We start from the raw sequence: 20,413 nt of genomic DNA, 5'->3' as shown, positions 1-20,413 counted from the left end.
GGCTTGCTCGACTGTAGCGTTCTCTCTTGTTTTTAGTTAAGCCATACAGGTTCATAAAAGTCAATATTACGAGTACTGTTTTGCTTAACAACATTAAGTATAACGCTATGACAGTCGCTCTTGATATATAAACATTTTTTATTCCAAACATCGGTGCTGATTTTCTCCCTAATAATAGCTTTTTTTCTATGGAAAGTTAATTGATTGCATTGATTTTTTTGCGATGCATCGACAATGTATTGATTTTTGATAAAGAGACATCAATGTACATCAACATCGATATTTTCCCTTCGACTTACATCCCTAGTCACAGATAGGGTTGCAAATAAAGTACGCAACATTTCGTTAAGGGCAATCAATTGTGTGCCGATATATTGCGACAAAACGTCGATTTTACCACACACAAATATTTTTGTGTTTATGAGGGCATGTTTAATACAATACAGTATACCTTTATGTAATGAATGCCGAATATTTTTTATTTCGATAAATAAGATTAATAAGACGTGATATTCAAATGCAGTTAGCTGCAAAAATGAATTTCAATTTTCCAACACAAGGCGTAAGATTATAATGGAAAAGCTGGAATAGATGTCCAGTGTTTTTATCGAGACAATTAATAAACGGATGGTTGTCCGATATATCAGGCAGGAAATAAAATGTCTTATTTTAGAAGAGCCTCCAACTGAAATACAAGATAAGTAACTTTCGATGCTTTTGCCAAAGCAATGATGATCGTCGATGTACCGCATTCGTAAAACATCGGAAATAATCGAGTACTTATTTAAGCATTGCCGATGTCAAAAAAAATCGATTTTTTTTTAACCCCCAGATAATTTTCGTTGTTTTTGTGGCTCTGTTCGTTCGTCAAGTACTTATATTTATTTTTGTGCGTATTATTGTATTCGTCGTCATTGTCGTTGCCGCTATAATTAATTGACTTTTGTAATAAACGTAAAATAAGTGAACTCCTCTGTTTGTTTTTTTTTTTATTGTACGGAACAATCAGTCCAAGAGACGGCTGCACGAATGAAAAAGTGATGAGCAAATTATTTGTGCACTAACAAGAAATAAAAATACGTAACAAGTGTGGGCTGTATTTGAAAAGACGCAGTACGTTTTCAAGTAGGGGTTGTAAATTTAGAGCAACACCAGAGAAAAATTGGGCGCAGTTGTGTGTGTCTGTGTCGCGTGTTTAATCTAAGCACAATAGCCGCCACTTACTGCGTACCTTCCTGTCGCTGTTATCGCCGTTGCCGCCGTTGTCGCACCGTGCCATGCGTGACCTCGGCACCAAAATGGCCGAGCTGAAATTCGAAGCTCCACTGGCAAAATTTGAGGAGACGGACGAGTGGGGCGGTTGCGACTTCATCACAAATCAGAATGCTCTGAATGACACACTAAATCTGAATCTAAAGGACGCTGACGTTGTAGGAAAGCAAGACACCAAATTGCGTTTGTTGGAAGATGCAGTGCGTGATGCGCACGTCAGCAAAAATGGGGGTGCTGGTGGCAATATAAGCCCCAATTGCAATACCCTGCTTGGCTCCATGGAACTAGGCCTCTCCGATGTTGGTGAAGTACCGGGAGATGGAGCCGGCTTGGATGTTGCCGACAAGCGCTTGGCAGCAGGCGATCATGTGGACAATTTCACGGAGACATTTGGCGGTAGCTTGGAAGATTTGGTTAATACGTTTGATGACAAGATAACTAAATGCTTTGGAAACTACGAAGAAAATGTGGAGGAGCTGGCGCCGGTACAGGTTCGCAGCCAGGAGGAGATCATGAATGAATGCCAGTGAGTTTTCAATTCTATATGTTATGCAGATCTGCTTACCCACAGATATTTGTACATACCGATGACCATCAGTTTAGATATATGTATGTTTGTTATGTCATTTACATGGTTGGCATATTTTTGTGTATATTGCGACGCTGTTTATTTTTCTGCGCACGCGTCGACCCACTAAATACCCATCCGGCGCCGCACCCCGTCGTCATGTATCGACATAATCCTGTGCAAGCTTCATCTGAAAAGTTTTCGCCTTTCTTGACTTCCTTGTCTGCCTTGTGTTGTGGTTGTTTTGAGCGCCATTGTTGGATCGATAAAATGACACACCGGCCCAATTGAAATAAATGCGTGCAAGCTTTATACATATTTTTTATATATTTAGATTGTGTGCCTCGTTGTTGTTAATCTTATTGTTTCTTTGTTGGTGAGAAAATTTGACAACAGAAGTTTTCACAAACATTAAACATGCTTGTGTTCTGTAACGTCTTCACATCATATATTGCTTATACCAAAAGAGAATGCTGCAGTCGTAAAGCCCGTCAGTGAAATACCCTGTACCCAAAAACAAATCCGCCGCTGTGTTATATGCGCGCATAGCCTCTTAAATGTCCTGTACCCACTTCCACAATATCAAAAACAATCTTTTTTGTTAATTTTTTTTAAACTTTAATTAAATAAAATAAAACAAGATAGAACGCTACAGTCGAGCAAGCCCGACAGTAAAATAGCCTGTACTCTCCACAAAAAAGAAAAATTTAAAAAAAAATTAAATTATTAAAAAAAATTAATGAATTAATTAATTAAATTAAATTAGAATATATGTTTATGTTTATTTTTAACAGCATACATTTACATCACGTACTTTTGCGTGTTTATATGCGTGTATGTATGCAGCACAAAGTTGAACCAAAGTAGCAACAACAACAACAGCTGCGGGCAGCGCTGCCGACAGAGGCAGCGCATGAGCAGCGATTTTACTTATGGCTATAACTTTCTTCAGAATTGACCTATCATGATGAAATTTGGCACACGGACACATTAGTACTAACTGGATGTACCTACCAAAATTGATTTCAAAATTCCGAGAATTACGGAAGTTATAAGAAAAAACACAAATTGCGGGGGAGTGGGGGGGTGCATCGAAAAAAAATTCAAACTCGTACTTTCTCGGTCTTAGGAGAATATGGAAACCAAGTTTGGTTATTCTAGCTCTTATACTTTCTGAGATCCTTGCGTTCATACGGACAGACGGACAGACAGACGGACAGACAGACGGACAGACGGACGGACGGACAAGGCTATATCGACTCGGCTTCTCATCCTGATCAAGAATATATATACTTTGTGGGGTCTGCCACGCCTCCTTCTGTGTGTTACATACATGCGCACAAAACTAGTATAGCCTTTCACCCTTTGGGTACAGGCTATAAAAATTCACAAATACATAACACTTAGAGTCGTACAGTGTCAATAGAATACATTAACCTAAACATTGTATATATGCATGCCTGTACATTTGTGCACTAGAGACTTGAGCCAAAGCAGCAACAAAAACAATTACAAGTAAAAAAGTTAAAGTCGGGTGTCCCGGCTTGGAAATACTCTGTACATATGTTTAGAATAATTATTTCATAGATTTTACCTCTCTTGGTATTCGAACTCACTTAAAGGGAGTATAATTGCACATTTACATAGCAATTGCGTATTTGTTAGTGTATGTATGTTTATGCATACATAAAACGTACAAGAGTATATAAGGTTTGCGGGAGCTGAAAATGTAACAGACAGAAGGATGCGTGGCAGACCCCACAAAGTATATACATAACTTCTTGATCAGCATGACGAGACGAGTCGATCTATGTCTGTCTGTCTGTCTGTCCGTGTAAACACCTGGATCTCAGAGACTATAAGAGCTATAGGCACTAAATTTTGCCTTATGTGTGTACGCTGTGCAAGTTTGTTTTATTTTTTGACCCCCCCCCCACTTCCCCCCTATGGGGGTTTTCCCGAATTTCAATTCGTATCGCCTATATCTCGGAGACTATAGGACCTAGGAACACCAAATTTTAGTCCAAGATGCCTTATGTGAATACGCAGTGTATTTTGGAATTATGTGATTATGTGTCCGTATGCCGTGGTTTTTATCATTATTCTAAACATATGTACAGAGTATTTCAAAGTCGGGACACCCGACCTTAGATTTTTATAGCCTGTACCCAAAGGGTGAAAGGGTATACTAGTTTTGTGCGCATGTATGTAACACACAGAAGGAGGCGTGGCAGACCCCACAAAGTATATATATTCTTGATCAGGATGAGAAGCCGAGTGGATATAGCCTTGTCCGTCTGTCTGTCCGTATGAACGCAAGGATCTCATAAAGTATAAGAGCTTGAATAACCAAACTTGGTTTCCATATTCTCCTAAGACCGAGAAAGTACGAGTTTGAATTTTTTTTCGATGCACCCCCCCACTCCCCCGCAATTTGTGTTTTTTCTTATAACTTCCGTAATTCTCGGAATTTTGAAATCAATTTTGGTAGGTACATCCAGATAGTACTAATGTGTCCGTGTGCCATGTGTGTGCTTCATCATGATAGGTCAATTCTGAAGAAAGTTATAGCCATAAGTAAAATCGCTGCTCATGCACTGCCTGCAGTTCTGCCGGCAGCGCTGTCCGCAGCTGTTGTTGTTGTTGCTGCTTTGGTTCAACTTTGTGCTGCATACACGCATATAAACACGCATAGGTACGTGATGTAAATGTATGCTGTTAAAACTGAACATAAACATGTATTCTAATTTAATTAATTCATTCATTCATTCATTTTTTTTAAATTTAATTAAAAAAAAAAATTTTTTTTTTTAATTTTTCTTTTTTGTGGAGACTACAGGCTTTACTGTCGGGCTTGCTCGACATGTTTGATTTTGTGTTTGTTTTTTTTTTTTTTACCAATGATGCTGTTTTTGGTGGCAGTTTTATAGCCTGTACCCAAAGGGTAAAAGGGTATACTAGTTTTGTGCAAATGTATGTAACACACAGAAGGAGGCATGGAAGACACCACAAATCAGGGTGACAAACCGACTCGATATAGCCATGTCAGTCTGTCTGTCTGTATGTACGCAAGGATCTCAGAAAGTACAAGAGCTAGAATAACCAAACTTTGTATCCAGATTCTCGGGACACCCAACTTTAGCATCTCCACTTGCTTACAAGGTGCGTTCCAAAGTAAACAGGACTTTTTGAATCTAGCGCCCCCTGGTGGCGCTATCTATATGTCGACGGGTGCGTTAGAATCTGCTATCTTTATCGATTGTCCAGTGAGAATTTCATGACATTTCATCGATTGGAAGTGAAGTTATTGCGTTTTAAGTGTCAGTATGTTTGCGTTATCCATGCGAAAATGAGCTAGAGCCAACATCAAATTTTGTTTGAAAATTGGTAAAACTTTTACCGAAACGTTTCATTGCCTATCCCGTAGCAGAGTGCACGAGTGGTTTCAACGTTTTCAAAGTGGTCGTGAGAACATAAATGACGATCAACATGTGGGCCAATCAAAATTCGTGATCACCGAAAATTCCATCGAAACTGTGCGTGAATTCATCAAAAATCAGCCGAAATCATAATTGAAATTGATGGAAATGGAATTGAACATCTCCAAAACATCGATTTATCGAATTTTGACCGAACATTTGGGCTTACGAAAGGTGTGTGCACGGTTTTTCCGTACAAATTGGCTGACGACCAAAAATTGCTCAGAATCCAACCGATTGTGACCGATTTCTTGACCAAAAATCACATTTTAACCATTAACCACTCGCCGTATTCACCTGATATGGCACCGTGCGACTTCTACCTTTTCGGAAAAATGCATTGGCCCATGAAGGGAAAGCGTTATGCAGACGTAGAGACCACTCAAAAGGCTTGCACCGGCATACTGGCGGCCATACCGGCCAACGAGCTAAAACACTCGTTCGACATGCTTTTGGATCGTGCAAAGGGTGAAAGGCTATACTAGTTTTGTGCGTATGTATGTAACACACAGAAGGAGACGTGGCAGACCCCACAAAGTATATATATTCTTGATCAGGGTGACAAGACGAGTCGATATAGCCATGTCCGTCTGTCTGTATGAGCGCAAGGATCTCAGTAAGTACAAAAGCTAGGATTACCAAAATTGGTATCAAGGTTCCTATAAGCCCTAGGCAGATCAAGTTTGTTTATTTTTTCTGATACACCCCCCCCCCCTCCCACTCCCCCGCAATTCGTGTTTTTTTTTCATAACTCCCGTAATTCTTGGAATTTTGAAATCAGTTTTAGTAGTTACGTCCAGTTAGTGTTTATGTGTCCGTATGCCAAGTTTCATCATGATAGGTCAATTCTGAAGAAAGTTATAGCCATAAATAAAATCGCTGCCCATGCTCTGCTTGCAGCGCTGCCCGCAGCTGTTGTTGCTTATATATACACGTATATAAACAAGCATAGACAAGTGATGTAAATGTAAAACTGTACATAAAAATGCCTTCTATGTATGTATTAAATAAATTTTCTTAATTAATTTAATAAATTAATTAAAGTTTATTTAAATAATTTAATTTTTTTTAAATATTTTTTTTGTAATTTTTCTTTTTGTGCAGAGTACAGGCTATTTTACTGTCGGGCTTACTCGACTGTAGCGTTCCATCTTGTTTTTTAAAAGTCCTGTTTACTTTGAAACACACCTTGTAGAACTGATCGATTAGGATTAAATTTGAGGCAAATTAAACTCCAGTTGCTTACGTACTAGGAGAGCCAACGCCCGGCTACGATTCGAAGTTGAAAAGGACGTGCGTGTGATGCAATAATTCATACCGGGCATATGTATAAACACTCCGAAGTGCGATAGTTCGCCACCATGAATTTCTATGGAAAAATGTTACAATCGACAATGCAAATCATCAACATTTCTGCGCTTGTTCCTCAGTCGCTAACAAATGACATCATCCATTAATTTTATAATTGCGTGCAATGCTCTAAGGCACATACCGTTTGCGTCAATTTAATAAGTTCAAAAGTTAACAAAATATTAGGTTAGTCTTACTTATTCGAGAACTTTCAAGCTACCCTGTACCCAGAGTGTAAAGGGTACACAAGTATATACATATATTCCTGATCAGTACCCTTTCAGACCCTGATGCATCGATTGTGCTTGTCATTGTTTACGTTTGTTTCTCACATTGTTCCGCGGTTTGCTTTACCGTTACTTGAACATGAGTGAATTTCTCGAGAAACTTCTCAGCTTTGACAAAATACTTGTAAAGCTGTAGAAGTAAGAAGACATTTAAATTAAAAATTAAAATTACAGCGAATAAATAGGAACAAGATAGAACGCTACAGTCGAGCAAGCCCGACAGTAAAATAGCCTGTACTCTCCACAAAAAGGAAAAATTAAAAAAAAAAAATTTAAAAAATATTAAATTATTAAAAAAAATGAATGAATTAATTAATAACAAAATAATTAATTAAATTAAATTAGAATACATGCAGCACAAAGTTGAACAAAAGCAGCAACAACAACAACAGCTGCGGGCAGCGCTGCCGACAGAGCTGCAGGCAGCGCATGAGCAGCGATTTTACTTATGGCTATAACTTTCTTCAGAATTGACCTATCATGATGAAGCACACACATGGCTCACGGACACATTAGTATTAACTGGATGTACCTACCAAAATTGATTTTTAAATTCGGAATTACGGAAGTTATAAGAAAAAATACGAATTGCGGGGGAGTGGGGGGGGGGGGGGGTGTATCAGAAAAAATAAACAAACTCGTTCTGCCTAGGACTTATAGGAACCTTGATACCAATTTTGGTTATCCTAGCTCTTGTACTTACTGAGATCCTTGCGCTCATACAGACAGACGGACAGACGGACATGGCTATATCGACTCGTCTTCTCATCCTGATCAAGAATATATATACATTGTGGGGTCTGCCACGCCTCCTTCTGCGTGTTACATACATGCGCACAAAACTAGCCTTTCACCTTTTGGGTACAGGCTATAAAAATACCGAATTTTACATTTTTTTTACTATAAATTTTAGTGTTTAAAATGAGTTTGTCATTTGTGGTAAAAACAAGTAGAGAAGCTAAAGTCGGGTATCCCGAATTTGAAATACTCTGTACATTTGTGTACTATAATTATGCGTGTATGTCTGTGTATTGCTCGTGTGCCTGAGCAAAGCAATAACAACAACAGCTGCGGGCACTGCTAGGTTTTATGTACACACATATATGGCTATAACTTCCTGTGAAATCGGCCTATCATTATGAAAATTGGTTTTAGACTTCTAATCACTAACTGGAGGTATTTGCTAAGTTTGAAAGTTCGAAATTCCGGGAGTTACGATTTGCGGGGGATAGGGGGGAGGGAGGGAAATTCCAAAATACAAATTTTTTGCGTATTCACAAAGGCATCTTGGACTAAAATTTGGTGTTCCTAGGTCTTATAGTCTCCGAGATATAGGCGATTATACGAATGAAAAATCAGGAAAGCCCCCATAGGGGGGAAAATCAAAAAATACCAAGTTTCATTATAATAGGTTGATCAGAAAGAAAGTTATAGCAATATAACCAGGCCCAATACACACATGCATACATATGTACAAGTACACCTGTATTAATTAATTAATTCAAATTTAATTAATTAATTTAATTTCTTTTTTGTGGGGTGGTACAGGGTATTTAAGCGTTGAGCTTGTTCGACTTTATAATTCCTTTCTTGTTTTACATTCTTCTTTTTTATAGTTTCAATTCCAATAAATAATGTTGATGAAAAGTGGTTCGATTTTAATTTTTATCGTTTTCCCTGTATCCAAAGGGTTAAAGGGTATACTAGTTTTGTGCGAATGTATGTAACAGGCTGAAGGAGGCGTGGCAGACCCCACAAAGTATATATTACTGATCAATATGAGAAGACGAGTAGATTTAGCCATGTCCGCCGTACAAGTCCGTCTGAAAGTACAAGCGCTACAATAACCGAACTTAGTATTCAGGTTCTACTGAGCCCTTGGCAGGTCAAGTTTGTTTATTTTTTCTGATACACCCCCCACTCCTCTCAATTCTTGTTTTTGCCATAACTCCCCTAATTTTTGAAATTTCGAACTAACATTTTGTAACTACATCCCGTTAGTCTGTATGCCAAGTTTCATCATGATAGTTATAGACATAAATATAACCTCTGCCGAAGCTTGTTCCGCAGATGTGCCCGCAGCTGTTGTTGTTGTTGATGCTTCAACATTGTGCTGCATTCGCATATAAACACGCAGAGACACGACACTGATGTAAATGTATTCTATTGAAATTGTACATAAACACTTATGTATGTATTCATGTGTTGACTATTTTTATACCCTGTACCCGAAGGGTAAAAAGGGTATATTAGGTTTGTGCAAAGTATGTAACATGCAGAAGGAAGCATCTCCGACCCCATAAAGTATATATATTCTGAATCAGCATGACGAGAGAAATCGATCTAGACATGTCCGTCCGTCCGTCTGGATGAACGCAAGGATCTCAGAAACTATAAAAGCTAGAATAACCAAAGTTGGCATCCAGATTCTCCTAGGTCCGAGTTTATTTTATTTTTTGGAATTTTCCCCCCTTCCCCCGCTACAGAATTTCGTCAATAGCGTCCATATTTCAAATGCTACCTAAAACAAACTTTGCACACATAATTTATTTATAAGTATCCACTGTTGTTTAAAATTTTATTCAATTCTGTCTAAGAAAAGTTATTAGCGAAACAAATTCTCGCCAATACAACCCCCCAAACTGCAGCAACAAGTTCGCTCTTCTTCTTCCTCTTTTTGCTGCTGCTATGGGCGCATATAACTCAGTGACGGAAGTTTACCTGGGTACAGGGTATTACACTGTCGGGCTTGCTCGACTGTAGCGTTCTCTCTTGTTTTAATTTAATTATTTAATTAAATTTTTTAAAATAATTTTTTTTAATTTTCCTTCTTTTGTGGAGAGTAGAGGGTAATTTACTGGGCTTGCTCGACTGTAGCGTTCTATCTTGTAATTTTTTAATCTGTGCATACATAGGGCGGAAGTGGGAGTAAAAAAAAAAATAAATAAAACAAACGCAAATACACAAATAAGGCATCTTTGTGCAAAATTTATTGTCTATCTCTTTTAGTCTCTGAGATCTTGGTGATCATACGGGCGAACAGACAGATAGGTCTAGATCGAGTCGCCTTGTCATGCTGATCAATAATATATACTATATGTATACTTTTTGGAGTCTGCTACGCCATATTTTCCTTACATTTTTCACCAACTAAATATAATAAAAAGCCTGAGGCTGCAGCTTGCAGCTTGCGACTTGTACTTTTCTCTTTTTTTCATTCCACCTCCTCCAAAATATTTATGTACAACTACTATTTATGTACAACTACGCCATGTTGTAAAAATGTTTACAAATTAGTAACAGTGAATTTACTACCTTACTTGTTTACAGAAACAAGTATTGGGGTCAGGTGCACTAAATATGGGACAGCAAAAAAATTAAACAAAAAATTAATGATTTTCATGGCTACTGCAGGGAATCTGCAGAGTGCTTGGCGCCAATAAAGTCATACAAATGTCTGCCTTCTGCTTGCTAGATGACTAATACACGCACGCCCATGTTGAGAAACTAACAAACACATATTTATGTATGTATGTACATAAATATATAAAAATGTGTATTACTGTTATTGTGTCGCGTTTTCATTATTACGTCATCGAGTAAAGCAAACGCTGCTTGGGGCATTTCTTATATCATGTCTTTGCAGCTAATCATAGAAATTTGGAAAGGGTCAAGACCAATGCTGGATAAGTTAGAGTATCCCACATACATATGTAGATGGAAAGAAATAAAGAAAGGGAGAGGCGGGAGAGAAAGTTCATTTATATACTATATTATCTGGATAGTAATTGGTTAGACACAACTCTTCTAGACTTTTCCTTGCCTTTCCATCAGATAGTTACTTCTTTGCAAAGCACGGAAAAAATAAAATACACATGCACATCGTCACATATGCAAATTTTGAAATACATATGATCTGCGTATACATATAAGGCATGTAAAATAAAATATAAAATGTGGTGTCCCTAGATCTTATAGTCTTCGAAATATAGGTGATTATACGAACGCGCTACGTAAAATTCCCTTTACACACAGCCCCCCGTGTTCATCAAAAAAATAAAACAAGCTATGTATGTACATATTGAATAACTTTGTCATTAGTGAACCGATTGACTTGAGTAGACCAGTGTTGAAAACCTCAGTTCAAGAAATTGTACAAAACCAAATCAAATAAAAATATCTCATACTTGAAAATCGGTTGTTTATTTTCAAAGATATTCAATGTTTGCATACCGACATAAAAGATGGCGCACCCTGTACATATGTATGTATTGAAGATTTCGTATTTAATGAAATTTATGAAATCTATTTAGTTATTTTAAATTAATTATAAAATTTTTGTAAACTTTTTTATAATAAATTATTCTACACATACAGGGTGCGCCATCTTTTATGTCGGTATGTAAATATTGAATAACTTTGTCATTAGTGAACAGATTGACTTGAGTAGACCAGTGTTGAAAACCTCAGTTCAAGAAATTGTACAGAACCAAATTAAACAAGAGAGAACGCTACAGTCGAGCAAGCCCGACAGTGTAATACCCTGTACCCAGGTAAACTTCCGTCATTGAGTTATATGCGCCCAAATTCCAAAAAAATAAAATAAACTCGTCCTTTCTCGGACCTAGGAGAATCTGGATGCCAACTTTGGTTATTCTAGCTTTTATAGTTTCTGAGATCCTTGCGTTCATCCAGACGGACAGACGGACGGACGGACATGTCTAGATCGATTTCTCTCGTCAGAGATTCAGAATATATATACTTTATGGGGTCGGAGATGCTTCCTTGTGCATGTTACATACTTTGCACAAACCTAATATACCCCTTTTACCCTACGGGTACAGGGTATAACAAGTAAAAAAGCTAAAGTCGGGTGTCCCGACTTTGAAATACTCTGTACACATGCTTACAATAATTATAGAAAATAAAAAAATTAAGAAAATAAAAAAAAAATTTGATCGATTTTACCTCTCTCGGTATTCGAACTCATGTAAAGGGTTTATAATTGCACATTTACATAGCAATTGCGTCTGTGTGAGTGTATGTATGCGCATCTATTCATGCCTGTGTAAACATGTGTGCAGTCAACCAAAGCACCAGCATCAACAACAGTCGCTAGCAGCGCTGCAGCAGCAAATATATTTATGGCTATAACTTCTTGTTAAATAAATTTTAGTTCGAAATTCCAAGAATTACGGGAGTTACGATTTGCATGGGAGAGGGGAGAGGGAGGGAAATTCCAAAATATACATTTTTTGCGTATTCACATAAGACATCTGGGACTAAAATTTGGTGTTCCTAGGTCTTATAGTCTCCGAGATATAGGCGATTATACGAATGAAAAATCGGGAAAATCCCCATAGGGGGGAAGTGGGGGGAAAATCAAAATAATAAAACAAACTCGTATAGAATACACACATAAGGCATCTTTGTGCAAAATTTGGTGTCTATCTCTTATAGTCTCTGAGATCCAGGTGTTCATACGGACGGACAGACAGGGCTAGATCGACTCGTCTCGTCATGCTGATCAAGAATATATATATACTTTGTGGGGTCTGCCACGCCTCCTTCTGCCTGTTACATTTTTCAGCTCCCGCAAACCTAATATACTTGTACTTCTGTACATTTTATGTACAGAGTATAATAAAAATATTTCATACTTGAAAATCGGTTGTTTATTTTCAAAGATATTCAATGCTTACATACCGACATTAAAGGTGGCGCACCCTGTATGTACAGAGTATTTCAAAGTCGGGACACCCGACATAATCTTCTCCACTTGTTTACTAAAAACTTCAGTCCTCAATTTCTGGACGAGGCATACGGACTCATAATCACGAACTAAAAGGATTTTCCCAATTTCAATGAAAAATTCCGAAAAAAAATCGGGAGTTCGGAAAAATCATTGTTTTTGCGTGAGAGGGGGAACGGAGGGAAATTCCAAAATGCACATTTTCTGCGTATTCATATAAGGCATTTGGGACTTAAATTTGGTGTCCCTAGTCTCTGAGATATAGGCGATTATACAAATGGAAAATCGGAAAAACCCCCACAGATGGTAAGTGGGGGGGAAAATCAAAAAAAATAAAAACAAACTTGTATACACATAACGCATCTTGGTGCAAAATTTGGTGTCTGTAGCTCTTATAGTCTCGGAGATTCAGGTGTTCGTATGGACAGACAGACAGACATAGATCGACTCGTCTTGTCATGCTGATCAAGAATATATATACATTGTCTGCCTGTTACATTTTGCACCTCCCGCAAACCTAATATATACTTGTACATTTTATGTACAGAGTATAAAAATCCTTTGCAATACAAGTACGTGTCTTTAAAAGGGCTAACTACTTGCACGAACAACAACTAAAAACTATTCCCTTTGTTTTTTTGTGTTGCAGAATGTGGTGGACAATAACGGGAAATTTTGGCAATATATTGCCAATCGATTGGTCTAAGTCGTACACTCGTCAGATGCATATGCCAACCCTTAATCTAGGCCAGAATCATACAAAGCAACAACACCGCAATCAACTGCAGCAGCAACAACAGCAGCAGCATAATTTTCTGGATGCACAAACCCCGGGAGATGAGTTCAACGATTTAGCCAGCGAGGACGAAGCTGTCGCAAATGATCTCGATATGCATGCATTGATATTGAACGGCTTGCATGGCGATGCCGATGAACCCATTAAATCTGTGGAAGAGGTGATAAAGGAAATCGATGACATAATGGATGAGGCTGAGAGTCCATTGGAGGAGCCAGATGCATGCGAATCTGAGGTCATAGAAAAGGCCCGCGAAGTTTTAGGTGCACCGCTTTATGCGGAAAGTGAGTAGAAAACAAATTTGATAAGAAGCGAAATTGTTTACGAAAATTATTGATTTATTCTTGATTGATTTTGTAGAACTGCAATATGTCACTACTACACAGCTAAATGAGCTCTACATGGAAATGGAAGTTCTTATACAGGAGCTGAGCGAAACGCTCATCAATGAGTTAGCGTTACGCGACGAGCTCGAGTTTGAGAAGGAGCTGAAAAACTCTTTCATTTCATTGTTGCTGGCGGTGCAAAACAAGCGCAGACAATATCACGTAGAGAAGAAACGTGGGAAATTCCAAGGTAATTTTATTAGTCAGCGTCTTCTCATCAAAGTGACCCCAATATCGGTATATTTTGCAGGTCCGGATCCCAAATACCTGACGACTGTCATACCGTATCACTTGGAGAACGGCACTCCAAACAATCAATCGTTGCAGGTGCTAATCAAAAGTAAGTATCATTAGCTTTCTGCCCCGAATCACATTTCTAATACATACTACACAACCTCTATGATCATTTCTAGTACTCAAGGCCATTAACGAAGATAGTCCTACAGTACCAACGCTTCTGACGGACTATATACTTAAGGTGCTTTGCCCTACATAAACGAAGCAAGCGCTTCAAAAATTAAAAAAAAATTTTTTTAAATGCCACTACACTCTATATCTGTCTGTATTTATATATAAATTTTATTTTAATTAAATAATTATTTAACGCGAGGCGTACGAGTACGATGTATGTCTTCAACAAAAGAATATAAAAAACTTCTTAGCTCGTTAGAAACAAAATAAAAGCTTAGTGCATGTTTACATTTGTAAACGTACTTGCATAGTTTGAAGAACAATGCTTTCTGGCTAGCGGAGCTAATCTATACAAGTATTTAGAGCAAATATGCAGATATTTATAGATAAAGTAAATACATATTGAAAGGGAAGTGTGCGGGGTACGTAAAAATATATGAATATATATTATTTTATTTATATATATATATATATATATATATATATATATATATATATATATATATATATATGTATATATATATATATATATATATATATGTACTCAATAAGAAAATAAAAGCAAAATGTAATACTCATTACTACAATTACTATGGTATCATTTGAATCGTATGCGAATGCAAGAAATATTTATAAATGCGCAAAAGCGTTACTAAAATGAATACAAACAAGTGGAGAACCTAAAGTCGGGTGTCCCGACTATAACATACTCTGTACATGCCTGTAGAATTATAGGAATTTTAAAAAATTAAAAAAAAGTAACAAAACTGTAATTTAACAACAAAAAATGTTAAAGGTATAACTGCACATTTACATAGGAATTGTATCTATATGTCTGTGAAATGCAGCAACATCAGCTGCGGGCAGAGATTACATTAATTGCTATAACTTTCATTCAAATGAGGTATTCCCAAGTATCGAAAAAATCGAACAAACTCGTACAGCGTACACACAGCGTGTGTGTATAAAACTTGGTGCCTTTATCTGTTTGATACAGGGCTAGATTGACTCGTCTTGTAATTCTGATCAAGAATATATGTATATACTTTGTGGGGCCAGCCACACCTCCTTCTCCCTGTTATATTTTTCACCTCTCGCAAACATAAAACAAACAATCATGTATATTTTATGTACAGAGTATTAAAACAACAACAGCAAACCAAGCTTAACACATTGCTTTCATGTAATATATATTCACATATAGGTATACATACATATGTATGAGGCACTCTCAAAGCAAAACACATCTATATACAAGTACATACAAACGTACGGATATATGAGCCCGAACCACTATTAACTGGTACGGCTACGTTTTTTTTTCGATAGCGCAACTTTTAATGACTTATATTTCTTTTTAGGTGATTATTGCCTAAACATATTCATACTTTTTAAAAAGGTAATTTATTACCTTCATATCAAAACATGCACAAGTTTCACAAACAGTAATGCAAAATACCAATTTAAATAAGTCAACTTTCATAATAAACGAAATATTTTTGACCATTATTAATTGGTACGGCAACAATATTTACTAATTGAACCTGAGTATCACCTTTTCTTTAATAATAGCTTTAATTCTCGTTTTAATAGTATTAACTAAATTTAGACATTCTTCAAGAGTTATAAAGTCCAACATTTTATGCAATTTTGATTTTAATCCAGACAGGACACGTTCTGGGTCGTTTTTCAGCTTTCTTTTAATGATTACCCACAAGTTTTCTATTGGGCTTAGACCTGGGCTTGATGATGCCCAATCTAGGACATCAATACCATTCTCTTGAAACCAATTATCGGTTGTTTTTACGGGGTGTATACAAGTAGATGCAACATCGTGTTGAAAAGTATTCCCTAATCTATTCTTTGACCTAAAAACATGAAAATTATTTGTTATGTTCAGCAGGAGCTGTAATCATACCTTATAGAAGCCATATTAAGTTCGTTTCATTTTCTGCCGCGTACATTCATATTTTATTGTTTTACCAATATTTTTTCGAGACTTAACATCCGTTTGCTGTATTACTGTGAATATTGTCAGTCTCTATACTTTTGAACTTTATTTTGTACCGTAGACTGAAGCATACGATTTATTCATACTTTGCCATAGTTGTTGACCAATTAAATTTTTCTATATTCGAAGCTTGACCTTACTTACAAACTGGCTTACCTCGTGCCATCGTGCTCAAAAATTAGTAAGCTTATTAAAAATTACAACTCAAAGGCATATGTTTTTTATATAAGGTTAGTTTTATAGTTTATGTTGACATTTTACTTTTTTACAGTCTTATTTGAAAAAATAATATTGCCGTACCAATTAATAATGGTCAGAAATATTCCTGTATTATAAAGTTGTCTTATTTAAATAGTTTTTTTTTTTGCATTATTGTTATGTGACACGTGTGCACGTTATGATATGAAATTAAAAGTAACTCAATGACCTTTTTAAAAAGTGTAAATATGTTTGTACAATCATCACCAACAGATAAAAATAAGTCATTGAAAGTTGCACTATAAAAACCAATTAATAGTAGTTAGGGCTCGTATATATGTATACTCGTATATATTGTGCATAGTGCAACTCTTATATGCGTTAGGACATAATATGATGGAGCCTACTTCACATTCTCTGAAGTGAGACTGAATGTGAGACGCATTTTGGGAACCTTAATTAGCAATACTACAAGTATTAAGCTTATTCATCTGCTAGCTACAAATGTTATATGTTCGCTCCGCTTTAGTCGTTACTTGTATTAAACAGGTATCACATCAGGCATTTTATATTTACCGCCAATTATTGTATCTATCCCCACAGTAAAGCCTACTCAGTTTTGACTTTAGATAAGAACAGTATCAGTTTCTTAAGAGAGATTTTTGGCAGAAAAATTCACCTAGTGGCTCGTATTGCATTTCTGTACATTCTTTTTTTCCGCCGCACTTTTGAAGCATTATTTTATTTATTATTTTAAAGTTTTTACTTTTGATAGAGTTTTTATTTTAAATGGTCTTTATTTATAGGTTCATTAAAATCATGAAAATGTTCTCCATCGGTATATTAAACGTAAGACCTCTTTTGTTAAAATTTTGAGATATATTTCAATGTATATTAAGATTTTTGGAAAAGATCAAGACTGTTTTTGGTTCGTTTTAAAAAGTTAGATTTGAGAGTGGCCATAAAATGAGTTTTATTTTAAACGAATTGTTCGAGGTATATATGTACTAGTATATTTTATATTTTCATATAAACACTGTTATTTACATTTTATAAATCAGTTAAAATATAATTATTAAATCAAGAAGCTACTACCAGTTAGGCTAACAACGCTTTTAAGTTTATTAGACCTAAATAAACGAAACAACATAAATGCTTATGAAATTACCACAGCATAGACAAAAGTTCAATTTATACTTATATAGAATGATGACGCTTGACAAAAATAAACAATAGCAAAAGTTGCAAGTCAATACTTAAACGAAAATATAACAAAATTAAATCGGGATATCAAGCCCAGTAAAGCAAAAAAAAGCTAAAAGGTATGCTATACACATACATACAAATTTCATTCAAACCAATCGAAAAGTCCACGGCGTGCTAGGCATTCAAATAACTTTGATTTCAAATGTTTATTATTTATTATTAATAAATATATGTATTGTAATGTAATGCTCTATATGCAATATAATAATAATTATAAAATTTAAAATTGCTTAAATAAAATATGAAAATAAAGCACAAATCTTTAATCCGTTTACTATATCATGTGATTTTCAGGTTTTCTTATTGCCATTGGAAACACAACTTTTTACACTTTAAAAACAAAACGGCAATGTAGCAAAACAATTTAATTATAGCAAGTTTCTCGGCAAGTATAAAAACGAACTAGAGACGCCCCATTTGATATATTTTTCATTGCGTCCTCTGCTGATAGAAATGATTTAAAAGAGCTCTTTGAATCTTGTTTTGTAAGTTATCTATGATTTATCTTAATTGGATAACTTTAATAAAAGCCGGGATTGTAATCGCAATGACTTTACTTAATATATAGATTTAGTTATTATTTGTGTAAGTACTTACATGTAACAATAAAAAATAAAATAAGATAGACATGCTAGAGCCGAGCGGGAAATTCCAAAAAATAAAATAAACTCGTCCTTTCTCGGACATAGGAGAATCCAGACAGACAGCCGGACGGACATGTCTAGATCGATTCGTCTCGCTGACTAAGAATATACATACATATGTATGTATGTACTTTATGGGGTCGGAGATGTTTCCTTGTGCCTGTTACATACTTTGCACAAACCTAATATATCCATTTTACTCTACGGGTACATGGTATAATCAGCATCAGAAAAAATAAACAAACTTGACTCGAATACCAAGTTTAACGGTACTATGTAGTTTAGTGTGAATGTAACACACAGAAAGAGGCGTGGCAGACCCAACCAAGTTTATATACATACATACATATGTATATTAATGACGATGACAAGACGAGTCGATGTTGTCCATGAACGCAAGAATCTCCGAAGTTACAAGAGCTGGAATTACCAAAGTTGGTATCTAGGTTCCGCTAAGCCCTAGGTAGATCAAGTTTGTTAATTTTTTCCGATGTACCCTCCACTCTCCCGCTATTAGTGATTTTTCATAACTCCCGTTATTCTTGGAATTTGGAACTCAAATTTGGTAGTCACATCCAGTGATTGTATGCCCGTATGCCAAGATTCATCATGATAGGACAATTATGAAAAAAGTTATAGCCATAAATATAATCTCTGCCCAAGCTCTGCCCGCAGCTGTTGTTGTTGCTGCTGCTTTGACATAATTATGTACAGCACACATATTTACAATTACACAAACACGCATAGACACGATTATGATGTAAAGGTGTGCTGTTGAAATTGTACATGAAATTTTAATACAAAATTTTAAATTAATTTTCTTTTGTGGGGTGGTAGAGGGTATTTAAGAATTGAGTCCGCTTGACTTTAGCATTCCTTTCTTGTTCCCATTATGGTATCGTACCCAAAAAAAAATAAAAAATAATCAGGGATGCCACAGAAAACTCCGGTGGTATCGGCTACTTTTGTTTTTGAAAACTCCGAAAAAATATGAACTTCGAAAGATTTCATTTTTTCGAACTTCCCCTCCAAGCCAGCTGTCAGCAACAGCTGCCTGTCGACGCTCACATTTGACTGGCCAATTCTGTAAAAATCCTGTTTCGCACTATGTTAATTAAAAAACTCATATGCCCTTTTGCATTAATATAGGCCCGTAAGCATTTGCATTTCCGCAATTAATTGTTTAAAAATTACAACGCCAATGTTTGATCTAATCTAAATCTAATCCCATTTAAGAATACCACTTATTAAAAATTAAATTGGCGATCTATGTTTTCCCTTGCAAAAAACTAGCATTTGAAATGGAATTCAAAAAGTACAAAAATGTACTTCTATTTTGTTTCGCTGGTCCGTATTGTTAGTTTAAATGTGAATGGTTCATTTCACTAAACAAACCTGCCCCATCGACGTCACACAACTTTGCCAAGTTTGTTTAAGTAATACAGAGTTATTTGGTTCTTATTTTAAGAATTGCGTTAAATATATAAGTTATCTTTTACTTTCGGTTCAATCACAAAATATGACTTAACTCAGCAAAATGTAATTTTCTGTGCGGTTGTTTTGGATCCTGTGTGTGAATGTATTTAGTATACATTTAGTAATGTGCTAATTTAATAATATTTACATAGGATATTCAAAATAGTTTTTATGCAAATTATCCAGATAAGCTATAAGGTTTATATTCCAATGATGAAAAAATGTGTTTATTAGTGTTTTTAATCAAAACTTCTGACAAACAGACGAGGTTTCAAAACCCCCAAAACTGTGGCACCGAGAATTGGTTTTGGGGCGAAACTTGGGCGGAAGAGCTTTGTGTGGCAGCCCTGACTAATATTATAATAATAAAATAGAATAAAAAATTTTTACATTATTTATTTGGTATCGTAATTTTTTAATTATGTACACATATCTGCATTTTGGCATTTAACGAATATACAGTTGATGTGTTAACGGATAAATTCATTCGATATTTTAAAATATTATGTGACTGTGA

General features: G+C 35.9%; 1 protein-coding gene across 1 annotated transcript; it reads left to right on the top strand.

The window, feature by feature from the left end:
* Positions 1 to 909: 909 nt before the first annotated feature.
* Positions 910 to 14,719, top strand: LOC115630230 (fasciculation and elongation protein zeta-2). Its single transcript, XM_030526783.1, has 5 exons — positions 910 to 1,798; positions 13,358 to 13,788; positions 13,865 to 14,080; positions 14,141 to 14,230; positions 14,304 to 14,719. Exons 1-5 carry the CDS (start codon positions 1,278 to 1,280, stop codon positions 14,384 to 14,386), a joined length of 1,341 nt encoding a protein of 446 aa, XP_030382643.1. The 5' UTR covers positions 910 to 1,277; the 3' UTR covers positions 14,387 to 14,719.
* The last annotated feature ends 5,694 nt before the right edge of the window (positions 14,720 to 20,413 follow it).

The sequence above is a fragment of the Scaptodrosophila lebanonensis genome, unplaced genomic scaffold (assembly GCF_003285725.1).
Source record: "Scaptodrosophila lebanonensis strain 11010-0011.00,11010-0021.00 unplaced genomic scaffold, SlebRS2 tig00000372-arrow-arrow-pilon, whole genome shotgun sequence".
NCBI lineage: Eukaryota > Metazoa > Arthropoda > Insecta > Diptera > Drosophilidae > Scaptodrosophila > Scaptodrosophila lebanonensis.
This window is presented reverse-complemented; position numbering and strand designations above follow the sequence as displayed.